This window comes from Pan troglodytes, chromosome 18 (assembly GCF_028858775.2).
Source record: "Pan troglodytes isolate AG18354 chromosome 18, NHGRI_mPanTro3-v2.0_pri, whole genome shotgun sequence".
NCBI lineage: Eukaryota > Metazoa > Chordata > Mammalia > Primates > Hominidae > Pan > Pan troglodytes.
The window spans coordinates 67,984,278-67,996,046 of record NC_072416.2 but is presented as its reverse complement, the minus strand read 5'-3'; the positions used below and the strand labels follow the sequence as shown (position 1 = coordinate 67,996,046).

At 54.9% G+C, this 11,769-nt stretch overlaps 1 protein-coding gene and 1 non-coding gene across 7 annotated transcripts in view; both read right to left on the bottom strand.

Annotated features, from left to right (window-relative positions):
• Nucleotides 1–2,356: 2,356 nt before the first annotated feature.
• Nucleotides 2,357–11,769, bottom strand: part of WWP2 (WW domain containing E3 ubiquitin protein ligase 2) — a 179,422-nt gene continuing 170,009 nt past the window's right edge. For 3 of the 6 annotated variants that reach the window (XM_016928596.4, XM_016928595.4, XM_063796306.1), the window contains 8 exons: nucleotides 9,942–10,101; nucleotides 8,085–8,218; nucleotides 7,619–7,759; nucleotides 6,833–6,953; nucleotides 6,419–6,523; nucleotides 4,975–5,071; nucleotides 4,685–4,757; nucleotides 2,358–4,257 (listed from right to left, as the gene is read on the bottom strand). In XM_016928596.4, coding sequence (XP_016784085.1) covers nucleotides 4,158–4,257; nucleotides 4,685–4,757; nucleotides 4,975–5,071; nucleotides 6,419–6,523; nucleotides 6,833–6,953; nucleotides 7,619–7,759; nucleotides 8,085–8,218; nucleotides 9,942–10,101 — 931 coding nt within the window. In that variant the 3' untranslated portion in view covers nucleotides 2,358–4,157. 6 annotated transcript variants of the gene reach the window in all.
• On the bottom strand, nucleotides 10,890–10,989 carry MIR140 (microRNA mir-140). The gene has a single exon (NR_031972.1). It is a non-coding gene; the product is annotated as a microRNA mir-140 (primary transcript).

Here is an 11,769-nt window from a genome sequence, read left to right as displayed (position 1 = left end):
CACCATGTTGGCCAGACTGGTTTTGAACTCGTGACCTCAAGTGATCTGCCCGCCTTGGCCTTCCAAAGTGCTGGGATTACAGGCAGGAGCCACCGCACCCAGCCCGGATGTCTTACTTAGCTCTTCAAGGCTTACGGAAGTTGGTACCTTGTGGAACTAGGCTGGGGAGGTCTGGATGCCAGATGTTCTTCTGAGGTTGCTGTTCTTATAATTGTTGTATTCAAATATATCACCCAGTTGAGATGAAATGCCTAGAGCACAGCTGCGGAGTGGGACCAGCTGGGCTGAGGAGGGAATGAAGTACAAACATCCAGCGATGTTCAGGGCCCTGAAGCAGCTGGGAAGCGCAGGTGTTCAAATCACCAGAGGCATGGCTATATCAGCTCACATACCATGCACACAGATGCATGTCCTAGGCATGGAAACAAAGCTCCCCAGACCATGGTTAACTCACCGCATGCACCTGGAGTTCCATCTGCACCAAGGCGCCAGTGGTTACTTTTAGAAATAAACAAGTCACAACGAGGACATTATGTTAAGTGAAATAAACCAGTCACGAAATGACAAGTACTATATGATTCCACTCGTAAGGAGGTAGTTAAGAGGAGTCACAATCAAAGGGACAGAAAGGAGAATGGTGGTTGCCAGGGGCTGCAGGGAAGAGGAATGAGGGGAAGAGGAATGCGGGGTTAGAGTTTCCATTTTGCAAGACGAAAAGAGTTCTGGAGATGGATGATGGTGATGGATACACAATGTTATGAATGTATTTAATGCCACTGAATTGTGCACTTAAAAATGATTAAGATAGCAATTTGTGTATTATGTGTATTTTACCACAATAAAAAACAAAACAAAAACAGCCAGGCACGCGGTGGCTCATGCCTGTAATCCCAGCACTTTGGGAAGCCGAGGCGGGAGGATCACCTGAGGTCAGTAGTTTGAGACCAGCCTGGCCAACATGGCGAAACCCTATGTCTACTAAAAATCCCCAAAGTGCTGGGATTACAGATGTGAGCCACCACACCTGTCCCCGCTGGGATTTTTAAAGTATATCTGGAAAGATCCAAAAGAAGCCAGCAGCGATGGTTGCCTCTGGGAAGGCATCAGTGTGGCCGAGGGACGGGAGAGTAAGGGAGGCCTTACACAGCAGCTCCTTTGCATCTTTCAACTGAACCTTCACCAAATTTTTAAAGAAAAATAAAGGTGCATGATCAACAATCAAACTTCTAGGACCATCCCCTAGCAGGAGAGCAGCAGCAGCAGCAGCACACAGACCTGCCCGAGGGCGTTTCCCGGAGCTCCACAGCCACCAGCAAACTGTGGGACACAACTGCCACCCCCTTTAGGAAGGAGGTGAGCATATTACAGAACTGCAATCATACAGAATATCACACTGTGGCTAAAGAGTTAAGTAGTGTCTACTTCGACGAACATGGAAAGGGGTCCATAGCATCTCATTTAATGAAAAAAGTGAGTTGCGCAGTGTGTACAATATTCCATTTTTGGTATATTTAAAAATCGTATGTGTAAATGATTTGCCCACCCGCACAGAAGCATCTGGAAATGCCACCGCCAATTGTGAACAGTAGGTCCCTCTGGGGACAAGGGTTGGGGGAACGATTTCCACTGGGGCATGTCTTATTGAATTTATCATGAAACATCTGGACCTTTTCCAGTAATTTTGTCCAAGCACAGCCTTGGCCTGTTGCCTGAAAATAAGGTTTTAGAGCTGGAGGCAGTGAGTCCAGCTGATGAACCCAGGAGGGAGCTCGCTCTGAACACGTCTGCCCCGCTGAGCATCGGAGGCACAGTCAGGGCCCTGCTTGGTCCATGACAAAGTTACTTCCTGGTCAAATGCATCAAGACCCGCCAGCATGGTGATCTGTCAAAAACAAAAAAAAGTGGGTGGCAAGCCCTTACGTGACCCCGAGGTCAAGATCACAGAGTCCCTCGACCGTCGTGGAACTTGTGAAACCTGAGTATTTCCCAAATAAATGACTGCCTGGAACACTCTCCCTGCAAGCCAGTTTCGGAAGCCCACCCAATCTGTAGCTGTTATTGTTCTGCACCCCACAGCAACTGCTTGGAGACCCCCGGGTCCAGCAGGCGGAGGCAGAGGGTGCCGAAAGGGTACAGTGAGGCGGCCGACCAAGGGCTGAAGCCGGTGACCCCTGGGCCAGGATTCAGCTGCCCAGCCCAGAAGTGGGGGGCTGCCTCGGTCCATGACACACATGCTTCTCAAAACCAGCGAGGTCAGGGAATTTCCACCCCTATCCAGGCCTAGAGGGTCTGTGAGGCCTGGAGTCCTCTCGACTGGAGGACTGTGGGTTTGTAAACATCCACACCAACACCACCCACAGCTGCTGATTGTTTATTGCACAAGAAACTGGCAATATCGAGGCAAGGGGCGGGCATTACAAAACAATCTGGTGACCAGCCCATGGCTAGCAAAGGGCATTCCGTACAGACACTTCAGTTATATACACGTACGCACACACACGCACGAACACACATGAACACCCGTGAGCCTGATGCTTCTAAACCTCACCAGCAGCTTGCACCCTGACCCACCCTGGAGCGGCTTCCATGGTAACGTGCCACAGGGAAGTACAGCAAATGACTGAAAGGGACAGAAGAGGTTGCGCTGTGGCAAGCTAAGCCACTCAAATCAGCACACACGACAGAGGCAGACGCAGGCTGCACCTCCCGGGCGGGGGGGAAGGTCGAGAATCTGGGAGCATGGAGACTGTGCTTGGAAGGCACCCGGGACCAGTCCAAGGGGCTGCCTGGGGTCCTAGAATCCTGGGGGCCCAGGCCGGGAGTCTGCCATGGCTACTGCCCCAGCACCCCGGTGGGGCATGGTCATCTTGAAGATTTCAATATGACCTATGAAGATTCCAATTATGGCAGAGTCCCCGTGTTGGAGGCTGGCGGGAACTGCAGAAATCAGATGGGGCTATGCAGCAGCTCAGGGCCTTTCTGCTGGTTTTCATGTCCTGTGTGCAGATAAAGCCTCACACCTATGCAGAATGAACACTTTCCGCTGGCGGGCTGCACTCCATTCTGAACAGGGGACCAACAGGCCCGCCTGGAGCTCCAGGGGCTGGCAGGGGAGCTCCACAGCCGGACCCCTGTGTCCCGCCACTGGGGACTGCCTGGGGGACCCTATCTAGCAAGGGGATTTCTTCTCTATTAAAGGCGGCAAGGCTAGGAGTGGCGCTCGGGACCTCAACCCCTCTCATTCTGCCAGGCTTGGGGACGAGGTCCCTGCCAGGCTGTGCCGCCGGGTCAGGCCCGCCTGAGCTCACGGAACCGCCAGGTGGGTTCCTGAGAGGCGTGGCTGTTTGGGAAACTCTTGGACCCAAAGGCCTGGGTCCCTCAAGGTCTCAGAACACCTGGGGTGCCAGCTCCTGGACAGAAAGTGACAGCAGCGTAACAAAAAAACCTGCAACCCTACAACACAACCACTTCAAGTTTATACATGGACAAAGCCTGAGGGAGTTTGCTGTTTTTGTCCCGTGGATACCCAGGCAGCTTAGACAAACCTTCATTTGCTGAGAATGAATTAACTGGCCGGCATGTGTCCTGCGACTCAGCCTCCAACGCTGGCGCCTGCTAGGGAGGCAGGCAGAGATGGCCTCGCCCCAGGGCCCGCTCCCTCAGACCTTCACTTCATCTCCATCATCAGAGAGGCTCAATTACAGGCAGAACCTCCTTTGCTGGCAAAGACCCTTGGCGCTCTCAGTCCCAAACAGCCACCCCCAGTGGCCAGTCTCCTCGCCGAACTAGTCCAGGAGGTCTCCGGCCTCTGCGGCAGCCCCTGGGGATGCAACACCTTCCCTTGCACACTCACATACACCCAGGGTGGGGTCTAGAGGACAGGGGAGAGTTTTGCAGAGAGGGTCAGCCCTCTGGAACTTTGCAAAGGTGGGGCCAAAGGCAACTAGGGGGCTTTATTCCAGACTGCCATCCGCGGGTCGGGGGAACTGCAGGGCCTCCTGGGATCAGGCTTTTTTGCCAGCAGCGAGATGACAGTGTGGTCCCACACAGGGCCACATCCACGGGGGCCTCCCAAGGGCTGCGGGGCCAGTGGCCTCTCAGGCAGGGAGGACTCAGGACTACATGTGCGCTGGGGGGCGTGGGAGGGGCGGCCTCGGTTACTCCTGTCCAAAGCCCTCGGTCTCCTCAATGGCAAACAGCAGCTTCTCTCTCAGCTGTTCATAGCTCTTGTAGGGTGGAAGATCCAGACGGTTGAAGCTATCGAGAGTGGGGAAGCACGACAGTCAGCCCTAGGAGGCCAGGGCTCTGATAGCCCCACCATGCCTGCCTGCAGCAGGGCCACAGGGCTTGCACCACACTGGCTAGGGCTCAGGGGCTGCCAGTCAGGCCTTCACATTGCAGGCGCCTGGACCATGGGGTGTTAAGGGAGGGGCCAGGACAGCTGGAAATTGGTTGCGGGGGACACTTAGGGCAGTAGCTCTTGGACTACTGGAACAGAAGTGCTTCATATGTAAAACCCGGTAGATCAGATGCCCATCACAGCCCCATCTCTCCAACCCAACACCCCAGGGCCACGCAAAAGCTGCCAGACTCGAGGCTATGAAGCTGCTACACCCACTGGGCTGTCCCAGGAGCTCATCGGGTCTGAGGCCCCCCGACCTCCCACTAAAACCAGCAGGCTCACCAGGTGTGGCTTCTGGGCAGCCAGGTTTCCTTGCCAACTTTGTCAATGCAAAACTTCTGTGGTCCGTTGCTACCTGTGATCCAAGGTAAAACACACCAACATCAACAGAGACGTCCCTTCCGAAAGCAGGATCCTCCAGCTCCACCCACAGATGGGCTCGGCCCCAGGACGCAGAGGCCACAGCTCTTCTCCATCCCACTGACGTGCTTCCAGGAAGAGACTAGGTTTCCCCCTCCCTCTGAGCTGTCCTCACTGCCAGCCAGGATGCCAGAGGGCGAGACAAAACATACCGATGAGTTCGGCAAATCCCCCGACGGGCAGGCGGCAGGTACCAGTGACAAACTGCAGCAGCCGGATCCTCTTCTCGTTGTCCATCTCCTTCACCACCTGGAAGTCCGCAAGTCAAGGCACAGTCAGGCAACCCACGGGGCCCAGTACTTTGCCCGAACGTGGAGCTCTCTAGCTCAGCGGGGCCCCTCTTTGGGGCTGAGAACACAAAGCCAGGTTGGCCAGGGGATGACAGCCTCCAACCTGAGAAACCCCAGAAGTGCTTTTGCTAAGAGGCTGTGTTTGCATGAGATTCCCACCAGTCCATGGGACATCTCTGGGTCTCAGGGACACCTCGGGCTGGGTATTCTCTTCCCATCCACGTTCTGCTTTTAGAGATGACTAAATATGGGAGTGACTGCTTAATGGGTATAAGGTTTTTGGGGAGATGAAATGTTCCAGAATTAGATAGTGGTGCCAGGTGCACAACACTGTGAATGTACTGGAAGCCACTACTCTGTCGCCCAGGCTGGAGTGCAGTGGCACAGTCCAGCTCACTGCAGTCTCCACCTCCCAGGTTCAAGTGATTCTCATGCATCAGCTTCCCGAGTAGCCGGGATTACAGGTGTCCACCACCATGCCTGGCTAATTTTTTATATTTTTAGTAGAAAGAGGGTTTCACTATTTTGGCCAGGCTGGTCTTGAACTCCTGACCTCAAGTGATCTGCCCACCTCGGCCTGGGTGGGAAGCCAAAGAACCCAAAGTGGAAAGCCACTGAATTGTGTATCTTAAAAAACTTAAATGGGTTGGGCACAGTGGCTCACGCCTGTAATCCCAGCACTTTGGGAGGGTGAGATGGAAGGACTGCTTGAGCCCAGGAGTTCAGGACCAGGCTGGGCACCATAGCAAGACCCTGTCTCTATTGAAAAAAAAAAAAATTAATAGTTAATTGTATGTTATACAAATTTCACCTCCACAAAAAATTTGTATACGTACATATGCACACAGACATGTACTAAGAATATCTGTAATCGCTATTTTTTTTTGTATGCTGTACTTCATAACGACAACAACAAAACCCATACGTATAAAAGAATCAACACATTAATTATACATAGGATGACAGCTCTTTCTGTTTTCTGGAGCCAAGCCCCTGCCTTCCTGTCCCATCTGGCTGGCAGGGGACCTCTCAACCAGTGGCAGCTGCTGTCTGCCTGCAGGTCTGTCCCTGCACACCAGCTGGCCCAAGGCTGACCACTGACGACCTCCTGTCACATCCACCGGCCACCACTCAGCTGGAACTGTCCCCGTTCATCCCAAGGCTGGTCTATCGTCTCCTTTTGCAAGGTGTGGGAGGCAAGGACAGGGCCAAAGCTGAAGGTCCTTGCGCGTGAGGCCTCCTCAGGACCCGTTTCCTTTGGTTGATGGCCCAAATGTCCCTGCCAAGGCCTGGGCCCGGGACCCACCTGCCAGAACCACTGGATCTGCTTGCTGTTCTTGGTGTAGTGCCGGTAGATGGTGCTCTTCTGCCAGTCGCTCATGTCTATCTCCTGCATGCCGCACAGCATCAGCTGGGGAGAGGCGGCAGTCAGCATCCCCGGCGGGCCCCTCCCCGCGCATCGTCCACTCGCTAGCACTTGACATTACCCCAAACATATTCAACTAGCTATTTTTGGTGTCAGCGTTAATAATATGGGTAATGTAAGTCCCTGCTTTCTTGAAACAAGTGTCTGGGGAAGGGTGGGTCCCAAATCAAAGCCATCTGCCCTGCCGAAGTGGGAGTTTTACACTGAGTGTTTGTGGGTACACAGTGAGCGTATCACAGAGCAGGATCGCCCCAGAGGCAGGGGCTCAGGGTCCCAGCAACCTCAGACACTCACCTCCAGCTCTTTCTCGTCAAAGTAGCGCAGCCACTCCAGCGGGGCCACCTCGTTGAAGCCATCCAGGAAGGCTTTGGTCTGCTCTTCCACGCCTCGGGTGAAACGCCAGTCAGTCAGCAGCCTGAGACCAAAGAGCAGCCATGGGTGGAGTCTGAGACCCACTGCTCAGGGACGGCTCCCGGCCAGGCTGCGTGGCCGTTACCGCGCAGGACCACCAGATCAGCAGAGCCCACTTCGCACACCCAGACCCAGCCTGCTGGAGGACCTAGAGTGCGGCCCTGAAAACCTCACAGTGACCTGCAGACACCGGAGTCTTTGAAATCATCCTCACTACCACCTCCTCCTGCTCCTGCCCCCAGCGCCGACTGAACCTCAGACGTATGGAAGCGTGGAGATAAAGACTAAAGCAAGAGGCCTGAGGAACAGGCACGGAGAACGGGCACACGTGAGACGGTGGGTCTAGGCACACAGGCCACAGAGATCCTTTCGGCCCGGAGAAAGATGCAGATGTCTCAGCTTGATGCCACTTCAAAGAAATTCCACGCTGCAGGCTTGAAGTCTCCCACATGGCGAAAAAGCACAGCTGGGAGTCGGTAACTAAGGACCTCGGCTCTGGTTCCCCCAGCTCGCGCCATCACATGACCGCCCACCAGCAGCCACCATCAAGGCAAATGCAAATGGCATCCACAGTGACCGATGGGCCACAGGTGGGGGCCCATCTTTCTCTGCAACCCACTAGATCTCCACGCCACCCCTGGAGCGGAGCCCCCGGCGCCTGAGACTCACATGATGTACTCTTCCTTGTTCTCCTCCGTGACCCGGATGCTCTCGCCGCCCTCCTTCAGCTCGTGGGTCGTCACCTTGCCCAGTATCTCCATGTCCTGGATGAAGTACAGCTCCAGGCCACATTCTTCCAGGTTGTTCTCTCTGGGAGCACAGGAGACCAAGTGGGGAGATGTCTACCGTGGCAGGGTCTTTCCTGGATCCTGCTCTGTTGCCCGTGGGACACCAAGGACCCACAGGTGGCCTAGAATCCTGAACAGTGACAGGGGACAGCTCCTTGACTCAAGGAGAAGGTTCTAGAACTGTCCCCAGGGGACCCAGAGGACATTCCTCTCCACAAGCTCTTATAGAGGCTGGACAAGAGCTCAGGGGCCACACTGGCAGACAAAATAAAGGCCATCAGTACCTGCTTCCCACCCAGAGACGTCCCTCCTATCAGCGCGGTGGGGCAAGGGGGCAGGGAACTCACTTGATCCAGACAATGGAGTTGTAGAACTCAGGGTCAATGGACTCCAGGTCTTTCAGGGTTGGTCTCTTATTGAGCATCCGCTTGTAGAAAGGGAGGGTGAAGCCCGTGTCGATGAACTTTCCATGGTACAGCGCCTGGGAAGGAAGAGGCACAGCACAGAGGTTTGGCCTTCCCTGGGCACTGCCAAGACCAGCTCTCGGATGCTCGGTATCAAACTCTGCTACCGCTACCCGCCTTCCTTCCCTGACAGAACTACAGCAGCAGCTGCCTCGGACGCAGCGGGAGGGCCTCAGGAGTAAACAACGCCTTTATCCTGACTTGTACCTACAGAGGGACTCCCACCCTGCCCTGCAGACCGCAAGGACAGGGCAGAGCCAGCTGGTGCGGGAACCCACATCCGGGCCCGCATCTGCCCCGCATGCTGGCCGGCTGGCTCCTGGCCTAGCAAAGGTCTGCCCCACGCTCACAGAAAAGGCTTGCTCAGAACAGCTCCAGGTGGCAGCCCTGATTCACTGGCGCTCAGGGTGGGTGGCAAAGGCAGCCAAAAATAATGCAGACACCGCTGACAGCGAGAGCTGGCGGCCAATGGTGAGTAATAGTCTAGGGTTTTACCGGTCTGTCCTGTTGGCTGCTGGGCCAGGCGGGTCTCTAGACCTGGGAAGAACGTGCCCATTTCCAGAGCCCAGCACCTTGGCCAAGAACTCCTCGACGATGGGAAGGGCCGGCCATATTTAGTCACAGGCTCATGGGGCGCTTGGGTCCTCCTAAGAGGGGAGCCGGGTGGGACACTCAGGAAGGCAGGGGAAGAAGCGAAGGAAAGGAGAATTGAAACATCTCCAGCTATGCATGTGGCTCTCGCGCTGTGCCTCCCACGGGCTCCGCTTCTCAATCCGGGTTCTCCACGCTCCCAGGACCCTCAACGGGGCACGTGGCAGGACCTCCCTTTCCATATTCACATTGTGTCCCTCTTTCCAGTTAAATACAGACGCTGGGATGCCCCTCCCCAGAACTGGCTCACTTTCTGACAGATGTCCCTACACCCTGCACCAGCCAGTCTACTGTTCACCAGGAGGCAGCGTGGCGTGAACAGCAGCCCCCATGGACTGGCGCGCCCTCTCTGGGCTCTACCCTTCGCCCCCATAGAGCTGGTAACCTAAAAATGCAAAAAGCTGGAGATAGTTCTGGAGAAACCAGAGCTTTCTCAGTGGCTGCCCTGTAGGTACTGAAGAGTTTCTATGTTGCTTTGCATAGGACTTGTCAAGAGGGGGCCCAGGGTCTCTGGGCCACAGACTTTACGTTTTGTTCTACACTAGTGTTGATTCCAAATGCCCTTCCAGAAGGCTTAGTGTCTCAGTGGGACATTCCCAAATGCCGTGACAGTGTCACCTCCCAGAGACAGGCAGCAGGTGGGCAGCTATGGTTTCACCTGGCCCTGTCATCCCAAGGCCCTCAACAGAGCACATATTTAATGTTCAGTAAAGTCTGTGGCCCAGAGACCCTGGGCTCCCTCTTGACAAGTCCTATACAAAGCAACATGGAAACTCTTCACTACCTACAGGGCAGCCACTGAGAAAGCTCTGGTTTCTCCAGAACTCTCTCTAGCTTTTTGCATTTTTAGGTTACGAGCTCTATGGGGGCAAAGGGTGGAGCCCCGAGAGGGTGAGCCAGTCCACGGGGACTGCCGTTCACGCCACGCTGCCTCCTGGTGAACAGGCCCAGGGCCTCCTCCAATGCTGCCCCTTCCTGGAGGTCTCAGAGAAAGAGCAGATTCCCCTGGTGCCCCTGGCACACTTCACCACGAGAGGGAAGAGGAGGGAGAGGAGGAGGGAACTAGGCAGACCCCTGGGGCCCCCTTACCATGGCGATGAATCTGCCTATAAAGCGAAAGTAGGTGAGGTGGTCCGGGTTGATGGAGGAGGCGGGGTTGATCTGCAGGCAGTAATTGTTCTTTCCGGCATATTCAAATAAACAATACATAGGGTTGAGCACCTCGTGAGACAGGAGGAAAAACCACTCTCTGTGAGGGAAGAGATAGAAAAGACAAGAATAATGGGTCCCTTCGTGCACATCTGCACAGGAGCTGTGTCTCTTCACCATCGTGTCTCAGGTTAGTATGGGGACACGTGTCCCAGGGAGTCGAGCCCTGTGACAAGCACCCGGGCTAACCTATATGAACAGCTGGTCAGTGAACAGGGCAGGCTCAGACCTACAGTGAACCAGGGCGGCAACTGCATTTGAGGATGATATTTGGGAAAACGTGTGATTGTCGGCTCCCAGGTGATGTGTTCCAAGACTTTACATCACAATATCCAGAGCCTCTAATGGTAAAGGGGTCCTTGTACCCTGGGTCACCATGCTCAGTTGCATAGCCTGTGCACTGCACAAGGGCACGATGCATGTTTATTACAATAATTTTTCTGCAAAGGTTCTGTTTGAATAGCAACTACCCTGTTTCCACTCTACCTGGGTGGGCAACATAACGTAAATACACAGCAACACATTTCCAACCCCGATCCATGACAATGTAATCCATGCTGCCTTCAGATGAGAAACCTCATGCCCACCAGCTATGCCACACTCTTGCACTTTGCCCTCCCTTCACCCCCAGACCCCAACACCATCCCCGTTCCCACACTTCCACGCATTCATCTGAACCAACGCCCGTGCCCTGGGTGCGAGCCTCAGGCATGAATTCAGAGTCCTTTTGGGCTTGAGCTAAACCAGCAAGGGGATGTCCCAAGGGGGCCAGTCCCCGGCTGCTGGGCTGTTTGTGGCTGGGCAGACGAGGAGTCCGTCGACGCAGAGGGTGCCCCGGTATCCTGTCCGTGGTTCTACCCTGTGGTAGAACAGCATGACGTAACCTACCATAGGGTAAAACCACTGGCAGGACACAGAGAGAGACACACACAGGGCGCGGCCACACCAGAAGCCCACCAAGCAGAGCCTGGAGAGGAGGTCACCACGGAAAAAAGGAACATCCATCCACGGGGCCAGCGCAGAAGGCAACGCCACCACCGAACAGAGGACCAGAAGCAAGTTAACCCAACACCAAGCGGGAAGACATGCCCACACCGGGAGAGGTCTCGAGCGGAGAGGTCGCTGCGGGCCACAGCGCTCTCTCTCTCTACCGGGGCCCTTCTGCCCTGCTGTCCAAGGCAGCATTTCCCAGAGGGACTGTTAACTTTTATGGGTGGACCAGGGTGAAGGCAAGACAATGCTTTGGACTCTTTTTAGGGTGACATAAGCCGTTACAGTTTTACTGACCCCAGGCATGTGACATGCAGTTGAGCCCTGCTCAAGGCCCTGTGGATCATGACACAGCTTATCCACACGGGGACACCTGACTTCACCTGCCCTGGCTGCCTTAAGAGGAGGGGATCCCAGGGTCAACTCTAATGGATGACCACATGGCCCCTATATTCAACTGCCCAGATGCTGCTGGCCTGGTTGTTAAAGTACAGAAACATGACACATTGGTAGATAACAGAGCCATTGTACTGAGCTCTCGCCCCTCCCAGGAGTCCTCCGTCGCCTCATGACCCAGTAACTAAAGGCTTAATGTCCAGCCCAGCGGGGCACCCCAGGCCCCTGTTCCAGGCCCAATGGACTGGCCACATGGATTCACGTATTTTGTTTTTTTGTTTGTTTTGTTTTTGAGACGGAGTTTCGCTCTTGTTGCCCAGGA